This window comes from Phoenix dactylifera, unplaced genomic scaffold (genome assembly GCF_009389715.1).
Source record: "Phoenix dactylifera cultivar Barhee BC4 unplaced genomic scaffold, palm_55x_up_171113_PBpolish2nd_filt_p 002266F, whole genome shotgun sequence".
NCBI lineage: Eukaryota > Viridiplantae > Streptophyta > Magnoliopsida > Arecales > Arecaceae > Phoenix > Phoenix dactylifera.
Genome location: NW_024069518.1, coordinates 27,501 through 39,908, shown reverse-complemented (window position 1 = coordinate 39,908; position 12,408 = coordinate 27,501). Strand labels below are relative to the sequence as shown.

The following is a 12,408-nucleotide window of genomic DNA, read 5'->3' as shown; positions in this document are numbered from 1 at the left end:
GGAAGGTGGTGGGGGCGGAAGGAATCCTTTGTAAATAATTGGAAAAATAGAAGGGACCATTAAAGAGGCAATCAAGACTTGCGAAATCTTGATGAGAATGCATAATCTATTTTTTTCGTGTAAATTGCTGCCGACCATTCATTCACCAGAGGACCACAAAGAGGACAAGGGCACATTGATGATCCTCGACGAAAACGAAAGAAGAGAAAAGAATAATAGATAGCATATTGGAGGCTGACAACCACGAACACACCAAATTAATTTTTAATGACAAATCGCATGTGCAACTAAAACTTTTGACCAGAGAAGAGGCTGCACCAGACCTCAGGTCCCGATCACTTATAAACTAGCTAAAAGATGATATCATTGGACTGCTGTCAAAAGTTTAGCACTAACTGCTGACAATACTTTTTACTTTAACTACAAATTCAGAAATTGACCCAACTTACCCCTTCAAGATCAAGACCCTTCATGAATTTGTCTGATCTAATTCCTTTCAGCCTTATTCAGCAAAAATCAAACAATCCCAAATTAACAATACTTACTTTGGATCACCTGGAGCAAAAAATGGTGTACATCATCTCATGCCCCATGTTTTAACTATGAATTTCAATGAAACAATGATTAAGATACTTATATGGTAGTACGGATGATCGAATTTATGGAAATAGGACGAACTAGCAAAGTGAGTTCAGAGATCAGAAAGAACTCATTCAACTATCCAAAGCAAACACAGATCAATGTCCAGTTAAATTAGCTGCAGAAACAAGATGCATTACCACCGAATTATTTGAAAGGGGAAAAAAAGGGAAAGTCATTAAGCATTCTCAAAAAGCAAAGTGTCTAATGAGAACAACTAAATCTCTTGCAAGAAAAAGGGGACAAAAGAATCAAATGATCCACTTGTAAGACAAACAATCACAGGCAAAACGACTAAAATTAATCATGAACTACCGAGGGTAATCATATAATAAAGTATAGCATAGTCATTTTACATCCATAATAAAAACTTTATAATAGCCCTAGAGAGCTATAACCGGATAGAAGAAAGAAAAGTAGGGAAACAAAAAGCCTGAAATATACAGGACAATTACCCTCATAAGAAGCTCAAGTTGCCATCACCACAGGACGCTTGTGGCCCTGCAGCAACTGCCTGAGCTGATGATAGCCATCACGGTAATGTTCCAGCGAGAAGCACAGTTGCCTTATAGCCTCCCTCTTCCCCTCAGCACCATCAGAAATCTCAACCTTCTGCCTGTGCACCTCCTCTTCCAGCTCCCTCACCCGCTTGCTTAACTCCGCAGCAGCTTTTTGCGCCTCCGTAATCCCTATTATCAGCTCAGCATGCTCCAAGTGTAACTGACATAAATGCTCATCCATCTGGCTAATTTGATCATCACGGCACTTCACATCATCAATGAGGGTGTTCACTTTAGCATGAAGAGTCTCCTTCTCAGATGTTAGTATCTCAAGTTGTAGGTTGAGAGCATCTAGACTTTGATTTAGCTCAGCAATGTGCTCACCACTCTCCTTAGATGCTTCCATCTTCTCAGCCTCAAGCTGTCTTATATCAACCTCTAGCTTAAAGAGTTTAACCTCAAGGGAAGCATTGGATTGTGACAGGTTGACAGCTTCAGCTTCTAGTACAGATTTCTCCTGTAAGAATTTCTCAGCAGAACTAGCTGCCCTCATTTCCAATTCCTGAATCACATTCTCTAGCTCTGCAAGACGACTTCAAGCAGCAACTTCTCTCCCGAAATTTTATCAACTTCTGCATTCAGTCCCTGACGACACCTTCAAGATTTTCAACATCAGCCTCAAGACTGGACTTCTCTTTCAGAGTCTTTCAGACAAATTGATAAGCTCAGTTTTGCACTCCCAATTTCAAGATCACGATCTGATAATTCAGCTTCAAACATCTGAGAGGAAGCTGCCATTGCTCCCTTTAGATCCTCGATTTCATTCTTATGGGCCGATATCTCACTTCTAACACAGCAATTTGTTTCTCTAATTCGGCAACCTGCTTCTTTTCCAAACTGAGCTGAATGTTCTTAGTTTCTATAAATGCATTTCCTTTCCTCAAGCTTATTTTGAAGATTCACAATCTCTGCTTCTGAATCCTGAAGTTTTGCTTTCTCAATTATCAACTCTTCCTCCAATGCTGAGATCTTTGAGCTAAAACCCAAATGATTCCCGTTCAATATATGTTCACATTGGCCATTGGAGAATTTTTCCTCTTGTATCTGGAGCTTCTCCTTCACATCAGAGAGTTCATCCTCTAGCTCAAGTATCCTGTCATGCAGCCTAGAAGAAATGCTGTCAACATTAACTTCCTTCACATCATCAGATTCAGATTCAGATTCTGATGATGATGAAGAAAAGGACCATCGCTCCCCTTTCTGGAGACATCTGAGCTGCCACCAGATCCAACAAATAAATGGAAGCCAGAACTTCTTGGGCTTGGCTTAGGTCGTGGTGGCTTGCGCTCAGGAGTGAGCTCAGGAGAGAGTGTTGGAGACACAGGCGGTTCAGAACCAAAATCAGATCCATTGCCAGATCCTTGAGATTGAAGTTCTGATGGAACATTCTTGCGCAGCTCACCTGTCACATTATCATAACGCTCGGCTAGGGCACGGTACATGCGGTAGAAGTCCTCAACATGAGAGATAAGCATCGGGCGCCTTTCATAATACATCTCAGCTTTCTTTGCAAAAGAATCCCCCTCCTCTTCAATCAGTTTCAGCATTTCCTTGACACGTTTATCCATCTCTGCATAGGATGGTTAAGTGTAATCTAAGTGACAAAGATGATGCACCATTTGATCCAATCAGATATTCTTCAAAATAGTACATGAATACAATTATTAAACCATTTTCCTTAGCATATACAGGATACACTTTGCACCAGAAGAATTTTATAACAATATAGCACATGAAGGAAAAGGCAAAATAGCTAAACACTCACCTTCAAGATTTTCCAGGAGCCATTTAGAGTTTTTGGGACTTATATGACTATTCCACCACCATGAGTGAGATTTTTAGATGCCATCCGCTTCATCTTTAACAACCAGCAAGACTGATTCGCTCAACGGAAGTTTTAGGAAAAGACTGCAGATTCTGCTGCAAGACATGATAATAACCAATAAAAATTGGCATGTGAAGAATGAGTAAATAGTGCATTTAGAAAAAATGAGTCTCTTAACTTCAACCACAGCTAACCATAATGGTCAATGGTATGGCATAAGGTCTTTTTTCCCAAGAACATATGTATACATGCTTGTATGTATATGGATAGACATACAATTGACTTGTAACTGAGCCAACTGAGTAGATACGGCATGCTTCGTGCTAATATTAGATGGTCAAACTTAGCTTGATGTGAAAATAGTGGAGATGAATACAGAATGATATCATGATAACTGCTAAACATACAAAACCATACAGACATGCGCACAAGCACATGTGCATTCTCAGACAGTTTAGAGCACCAGCATGTTTGATCTCACTATTAAATATAAAAATTATTTTTTTTATGAGTTTGTGTGCAGGTTGTATCCAGAAAGTCTCAAATTTCTCTACAACAGTAGGCATAATAGTGTGCTCTAGTAACAAAATAATGATATATGCATCCATAAAGGAAATCATACGGCATAGGTATATTTTTTCCGTGTAAAGACCCATGGAACACAGTTTAGTTTGCTTTATGAGCAGAAGCAACTCACATAATATGACAGAAGAAAGAAATGTAGTGGACCAGAAAAATACAGAACCTGCCCCAGTGACACTAGTACATAGCATGTAATCCACACCAGAATCTTAGAAACAAAGTGATCAAACATAACAAGTTAAACTGATTTGACCGAGGGACACAAATGGTGCAACAAACAAACAGCATGACAAACCTAAATTACAACAGTGTAACCACAATGAATCAAGACAACAACAAAGATAAAAAATAGAAACAGCAAGACACAACAAAAACTAAGGCGACATTTATCCATAAAATTGAGATGGTCTCTGTTAATGCAATAAGGAGCAATCCTTCAGCAACATCTATGCATAGAAGAGGTCCAAAAGACAAAGAAAAAGGAAAGATTTCACAGAGGGAATTACTACTATAATATTATCTGCAAGACACATAGAATAAGCCAGAGGACCAAACTTAAGGACTTTCTCAGGGGAAAAAGGAGCCAAATTTAACAACAACCTAAACCAACCTCCACAAATACAAGTTTCAAAGACCACCCATATAGAAGAAAAATCGGCCAGCAACTATAAGGCGGTATGGAATTTCATTGATCTCTGCTCTCAAGGAATAAACAAAGCAGTACTTGAAATCAAACAACAGATAATGTTCTCTCATAGTTGATAGGTCAGCTAAAGGATTTAGTGTTATCCTCGGGGTAGCAGTATGCTCAAGAAAATATCATATGACACTTAAATAATATCAAATGGAAATTAAAACCCAGTCTTGTGCTCATGCTACCAAATCTCAGAAAATTCCAAACGGCACCAGGCAAAAAGCACACCTTCTACCAAATTAGTATTACAATGCAGACATTCACGAAAATAAGGTAGAGGATAAGACTCGGATAGAACAAATCAAAACAAGTCACATCCAGCCGTTTAGAAAACAGATATTAAAACAACCAAATCAAAGTATTACCAAGTTCAATTGAGATCAAGAACAGGAAACAAGGCATCCAATTATTCCTATCCTAGGCTAGTCCAGCTACACCGCAAACAGGCTATTCATAGCAGTTATCAGGTATAAATCAGAAGACACCTTATTCAACACACGGATCCTTGTTAAAAAGAGAAGGTCTGAAACTTGAGGTGACGATGATGGTACAAAAAGCTTATTTAAGATCCAAGTAAATGGACTTGCTTTCGTAAGAGAGAGTTTAGTTTCATGATCCATGATCACATGTGCACCGACCTAATTGAGCAGCTCTTGGTCAATGGGTCGAAATAAATGAATAGCTCTCTCTCTCTTTCTCTCTCCCCCTCTCCCTCTCCCTCTCGGGTTTACCTTTAAATTTTATGGAAGATTATGATGAGACGTGCTTGTATCAGATCCAGATATGTTCTAAAAAAATGATGAAAGGATGATCTTGACCATAATGTAAAATTACCAATATACCCTCCCGTGGAAATCTCGGTGCGTCAAATGCAGGAATTATTAATAAATTAAACAGGTAGCAGAAAGCAAACAGCGTCTCTCCTGACGGGATGGATTGATTACCTGTTTATCTTCTCCGGCAAACGCTTAGCGGTAGTGAGAGAGATCCAGCTAATTCCAGGAGCTTCCACCTGAAAGCCAGCAAATATATTTATTAATTTAATAAAAAGAAGTCAATGAATAGGATCGACATTTTTTTTAAAAAAAAAACAAACAGTATCTTGGTCATGTTATCAAGTTATCAAAAAAAAAAATTAAGCAAATAGTCGCCCTTCTTAAATCCTTCTTGAATAATACTACGTTGGAGGTTGAAATCAAACGTATGGATTTTAAACCCGGGTAAGAAAACAAGTAACACTGCATATAAAAAGAGGGAGAAAGAAAATCGAAGATTTAACTCCGAAAAATGGATAGATGAAATCACCTCCTATGATCCTATCCAAGAGACGGTTCTCAACTCTGTTTTCCGGGCCGAACCGCCGTCCGATCTGATGATCCCAGGGTTCCAACCTCTCACTCCACCGAAGAAGGAAGCCGGAATCGGAGAACACCGAGGACCAGAAGAGCCACAACTCTTCACAGAGAAGGAAAAAAGCTAACGAAGCACTCCGCCTGAAGCGGTGGGATGTCGGTGTTATATAATCGAGCCATGATGACCAAATTGCCCATCATTAAATGTCGGTTTTGTAACTCCAATGTGATTATTTTAGAACAAATCCGTGTTTATGTTTTCTCATTAAGGAATGAGCTGTTAGGAACTCGGGCGCCTGCAGGATCCCCACGCGGGCTCATCAATGCGGTTGACAACATGCTGCCTCGACCGTCCGATTACGCGTCGATCGCCCCAAAATTGACCAGATATTTTGAAATTTAACGAGGGTTAGTTCGGAGAAAGTACAGCTGGCGCCGTGGGTCACGCGGGCGGGGGGGCCCGCGGCTTTTTGTGCGTTTTGAGGGCGAGTGGCGCGGAAGGAGCGGCGCTGTAGCGCGGTGCAGGCGCGGGAGATTCAAACTTCGAAACAAATTATTGGAATTGCCAGGGCTTTCGTCAGGCGGGGCCGGCTTGGCACGAGATGAGACGCCGCCAGCGGAATATATATATATATCCTGGATAACTGGGAACAGTAGAAGGAATGGGGATAGGAACTGGGAAGGGATAGTTGGAACTTGGAAGGTGAACTGTCGATTGGGGGGATGGACCGGTATGGAATGGACCCATCCACGCATTGATTGAAGCCTCGAAGGTTCACTGGCGACCTGCCAGATTACCAAATGAAGAATGATATTGAAAGAAATGCTCCCTTCTTATCTTGAAATGAAAAAAAAAAAAAAAAAATGGGGCATGTTTGTCAACTTCGGAGATCCCTCGGGATTAAAAAGAAAAACCTCCGGGGATTGTTTTATCCCATGTGAATTGGGGCTTCCTTTCTCTAGCCGGGTCCTGGCAATTTGAACAAGTTTCCAAGTACTTCCCTAGAGTTTAAATTATCATACCAGCTTTGTAATCGTTGAGATGAGTAGTAATTGCACTATCTTGCGTTGAGATTTTTAATTGCATGTACTCTAATCATCCTGCAAAAAGACTTTATTAATGAATGATCAATGAGTCTTGGATGCATCTATAATAGTCTATATCAAATCCCGGATATGCATTTCTAAGCATTTAAACCTGAATAAATAAAGCGCATGTGAATCTCTCTTTCTCTTACCATCAAAAAAAAGGCTACATGTCGTAGGATAGACTTAATTGAGAATTTTTCTTTTCTATTTTGACCAGAAGAAATCATGCTTGTACCTTTTTCATCTCAAGTTTGAAGCATCACCTATCAAGCCATCTCATGGAATGCAAGAGGTAGAGGATGCAATCTGGACAAGTTCAATAAAGACTCGTGACCATCGATGCAAAAGAAACTGGGTTGGAAGCTACATTGATAATATTTCATGTCATCACTGAAAATTTATTAAACTTTACTTCTTTTTTCAAAACAAATTCGAGACTCGGCGAAAGATCATTTTTCATAAATGAATCTCATCAAAGAATTTTCTACTCCTCCGTCTCTTTATGGTCTCCGATAATTATGAACTTAGAGAGCAAATTGGTAGGACGTAGCCTAATACCAATCCTTTTTTATGGGAGAGATTTTGGTATTAGCCGATCGTAGCCTTCCCCCAAGTGTTTTAATTTGTGGTTCTCACGCCACTTTTTTGGCGGCACCTCCATCTTATTCTCAAAAAAAAGAAAAAAAAAAGTCAGAAGAATTTCACATATTACTTTCTTTTTCAAAAAAGAATTTTGCTAAAGAAAGAAGTTTACAAATGAATTCTGCAAATTTTTGTGTTGCTGCTTGAGATTCAAGAGAGAAAATATATTGAAATGCTTACGATTCATGCATGAGGATAAATGCAGCAGTTTCCAAATATGCGAAGATAAGACCTAGCTGCCGTGCTTCAAGGGAGGATGCAGCTCATTGTTTGTACTGGCTAATGACCTACAATTGTGCACCCTGAAAGTCGATTTTAGTTGCCGAGGAGCAATAATATTTTCAAAGGTTTGGCCATCTAGACAATGCGAAGAAGCATGCAAAAGTAGTAGAGAAACACATCAAGAGGGCAACGCAATAGCTGCACTTTGCAACCCACAAGATGCCAGGGCAGGGGCTTTCTTTTTCCCTCTGCAAGCATCAAAGGCCAACTCTAACAGGAAGGAAATGATAGGGAATGCCATAGGCAAACAAACCAGGGAATCAAACCCTAGATGCATCTCTTAGTTTAAATAGCGTTCATGTTATCGAACATCGGATGGTTGGTTGCATGCGTTATATAACACAAAGATGGCATATTGAAATAATGGTGGGCGCACAACCATGGGTTGCCTCGTCCATCGGGGTGCACTTGGGCTGACAGAACCAAACCACCTACGGCCCTACCATGGCAAGTAAACCTAGATTTGATAGACCTTATAAGACTTGGGATTACAGAAGATGGGTACGCCTTGAAATTTCTGATTCTTAATAGCATCTTCTGGTCGGCCAGCATAGTTATCCTTCCTTTTGTCCCAAAGTAGAACCAAGGCCTTCATAAAACTTTACTAATCAAGTCATCTTGTACAAGCAAGCTTTTAATATGCTTTTATGTTCATTCAACATGAAATTTCCATCTTTAATAGTGTTGAGGCGAAAGGATCCTAATATTAGAGCACCATCCACATTTATAACTAGAATGGCTGGTGTTATGACAAGTATGATAACAATTGGAATATAACAATAGAAATGATAAGGTCTATTGAGGGGCAGATAGGGCAGGAACCACTTTAGTCCCTTACTGCTTGAGTAGCGGAAAAAGGTCGTGCTTATAAGGATCTCATTCCCTTTCCTTTGCGAGGGCCCTTTTGATAGCGGCGAAGGTCGCACCGAAGGGACAAAACCGTGTGGGGGTGAAGTACCTATGTGACCCTTTTCTAGAGCGGACAATATCTCGTAACGGGGGCCGTCCATTTCTATGCTCTAACAGTTAGTGTTTTTATTGAGAGCCCCGCCAAAATTTCTCCGCACGACCCTTCCCACTAGAGGGTACTATTAGGGGGTGGATGGGGGCAGGAACCACTTTAGTTCCGTACTACTTGAGTAGCAAAAAAAAGTCATGTTTATAAGAGTCTCATCTCAATCAAAGCTCTGGTTTCAATAGAATGTGACAAGCATAAGGGCATCTAGTTGCAAAATTGGGATCTAACATGCGTAAAGTGTAAGGTTCATCTAAATTGAAGACTGGTTTCAATAAAATGTGATAGGTGGTTATCTAGTTGCCAAGTTGGGATTTTCATATTGGCTAGGATGGGTTAGATTGTACGCTAGCTACAAGTTGAAAAGAGATTACATGATGCGGTCATTTTGTAACTTAACACGGCCAATTAGCTCAGTTGGTTCGAGACCTGCATGGACTATTTACACATTAATAAAATCTAAATGCTCTTTTAATCTTGATCACACCTAAACATTCAACCTGGCCTATTAGCTCAGTTGGTTAGAGCGTCGTGCTAATAACGCGAAGGTCGCAGGTTCGAGACCTGCATGGGCCATTCATTCTAATACTTTTTATTTATTTGTTATAAAATATAGCAAAAAATATTTTTTTATATAGAATATAATTATTTGTTGGCTATAAAATATATTCTCCTTTATGTAGAATATGTTTGTTTTATATCTTTCCGTGTGATTACCTGTTTTATTTTCAAAATGTTATATTAATTGATAATTAATATTAAAAGACATAAGGTTTTCAACATGTTTCAAAACACAAGATTCTTGATGCCTGTCCTCATGTAAAAATACAAAAGCTTGATACTGTCCTATCTAGATTTACTAAGAAGCACCATATCCCGTCTATTATTTCATGAGTCCCGTCTATTATTTAAATATTGGAAATCAACCTTCCCGAAAGAACTATGCTCTCCATACAATTTATGTGCAGATGCACGTTTAGGAATGAAGAATTATAATTATATTTTAAATTAATAAGCAAAAAATTTTAAAAACCAACCAAAATTATATTATTATATTATTTATTATTTAAAATGCTTCCGACATGGTTTGAGATTTAGACGTCGCAGGTACCAACCACCAATTAGGCTAAGGCTGGTTGGCGTCTCTTAGGTCATTAATTATATCAAGACCCAGATTTCATATTTCGATATGGTGTCCATAAACAAAATCACTAGAAAATCAAATCTAAGGTTACTACGTAAATGGGAATAAGATTTATGACATGTCTCACTATGGTTTATTAATTATATTAAGACCGAAATATTTTTTATACTAATCATGGAATCCTTCTATAATCAAAATGGGATGATGACATGGCCTTTAGTTCACTAGTTGCAAGGAAGTCCAAATTTCATGATTCTACACAGCGAGGGACAGAATCACTTCGAAATCACTATAAAACATGAGAAATGGAATTCGATGACAAGGTCCTATATCATTCATTAATTATATATGACCGAAATTTTCATATTTTATTTAGTAATAAGTCTGTAACTCACTAATTATATCGAATTAAAAATTAAAATTTTATTTAGTGACCATACAATCATGTTAGGTCCCTATATGAAAATGAGATGACATGTTCTCCATAGTTCCCTAATAATAATAACATCTAAATTTCATATTTCAATATAGTGACGCTTACCATTCTGTGTCCTAATACAAAAACATGATAAATAAGATTCAGTGGCAGGTCCCTTTGTCACTCCTCCATCATACTAAGAAAAATATTTCGTGTTTCTGCCAAGTCACCATCCACATTTGACGTTTGGACATGCAATACAAAAGAAAACGGCAAGCAACCTTTGCTTCAGTATCAAACATTTTGTACAATAAGTACAGATGTCTACTGATACAAGACAATATTAGTTAACAATCTTGTAACCAATAATAAATGGACACATGGAAATCATATTGTTAATTATTATCAAAGCATGTAAAAAATAACTCAAGTATACATCAGATAAAAGATGATAAGAAAAAAATCTAATAATGTAAAAATAGTAAACCTTGTTAATAGTCCATTGGAAAGGTCCCAATCATCCTCTACATCTCTCATTTTCCGAGGGAACTTCTGGCGCGTAAAAGTTTTGTTACTGCTTTGACTGTGAACTGACCATGCTCTTCTTCTTCCAAAATCAGGATCCTCACCTATCTCATCTCTGGATATATCCACCCTTCGAGTATCCCAAATACCCTACAACAAACAAAATATCATTTCACTTCAAAACTTTGAATAATGGTTTTATAAGTGAAAATTTTATTGCAGCTCCTCTCAATGGATAAAGCAATGCAACCGAATAATGAGAAACATCAACTACCAACGAGCACATATACTGCCCCTTCAACAGCTCATAAGAAGCCAACTACATGAGCAATTAAGACCTTAGGAATGGAACCCCTAGGATGAAACAGCAGTGAAACTGCATTAATGCTTATAACACGTTTTGTTGCAAGAAGTAAAAAAGTATATGGAGACTGCAATAACTGATGATAAACGGTTGCTATTCAGAAAAGCAGTGCATGGATCAGAAATAGCCACCTAGATCGACTCAAGCAGATAAACACCCCAGAACAGAAACAGATTAAATATGTTTATGCTGCACACTATAGTGACACAATAAAAGTTCCATAAACAATAATTTAAAGGCATTGGAAAAGGATGCATAATATCATCTGATCAAGTATTCTTTTTTCTCTTCCATTTTCATTCCAATTGTCATCCGTAAGGTCAAGAAAGTCTAAAATCAAAGAAAACAGAGCTTTTCTACTTCTCTGACTCTTCCATAAGCGAAACATTAGGGTCATCACAAGAGAATGATTATTTATTTATTTGTTTGACATTAAACTCACATACGAGTAACTCATTCATCAGCAATAAGAATATGACAAGCAAGAATGTTACAAAATCCTATATAAGATTCAACTCGTCCAAATAAGCACTTTTAAAGGATTGCTAAATGGTGACAACGCTGCCATCTATGAGAAAATAATTGATGGAAAGACGATCATTTTAAAGCAAAAAATTGCCATCACATTAACAAAATCCATACAGATCTATTAATGCTGAGTACAAAAGAATCAACCAAGCAAGAGCCAACATGAAGCATCTAGAGTCAATATTTAGTTGTTTATGCAAGATGGTTTTCCCAGGTTTCCATGTGAAGACGAGAAACATGTGACAGCTTATGATCATGGCCAACAAAATCTGCTATCAAAAAATAAAAAAATAAAGAAAAATCACAGATGCCCCCATTTTGATGAATTCCTGCATTAAAGAAGCAATTGAAATGGGATTAAAATCCAAAACCAAGGGAATCAGACAAGACTAGGATCAGATATTCATTGCACAGTCCAAGTGGACCTCAAGTTATAATTTCTAGTCTTATCTTTTACGTTGATTTTAGTAAAAAGAGCACTGTAATTGATGAATAAGGTTATACCTCATATTCTTTTCAGGTATATGTCCATAAACCAAGGTAAGAAATCAAGGATATGGTATGTTCAGGTAGACAAGGTTGGTTACCTTTCCAAAGGGTGTAATTTTATTTATAGAAATTCTTTTGATGGTGTTACCATCTAGCTTGGAGTTGATTTTAGTGCTCAACATTCTCTCCTTTTTTTAAAAATAATTATCATATTTTTATTGTTCAGGACAACAATGGCTTCAAGTCTGAAAAAGCAGGAA

At 38.0% G+C, this 12,408-nt stretch overlaps 1 protein-coding gene, 1 non-coding gene and 1 pseudogene across 3 annotated transcripts in view; 1 reads left to right on the top strand and 2 right to left on the bottom strand.

Moving 5' to 3' along the window:
* Positions 1 to 918: 918 nt before the first annotated feature.
* LOC120104024 lies at positions 919 to 5,799 on the bottom strand (annotated as a pseudogene).
* A 3,383-nt stretch (positions 5,800 to 9,182) lies between these two features.
* Positions 9,183 to 9,256, top strand: TRNAI-AAU. Its single transcript has one exon. It is a non-coding gene; the product is annotated as a tRNA-Ile (tRNA).
* A 1,406-nt stretch (positions 9,257 to 10,662) lies between these two features.
* LOC120109487 overlaps positions 10,663 to 12,408 on the bottom strand; it is an 8,968-nt gene continuing 7,222 nt past the window's right edge. For both annotated transcript variants that reach the window (XM_039123240.1, XM_039123239.1), the window contains one exon: positions 10,663 to 10,917. In XM_039123240.1, the coding sequence (XP_038979168.1) occupies positions 10,669 to 10,917 (249 nt within the window). In that variant the 3' untranslated portion in view covers positions 10,663 to 10,668. The remainder of the gene's footprint in view (positions 10,918 to 12,408) is intronic.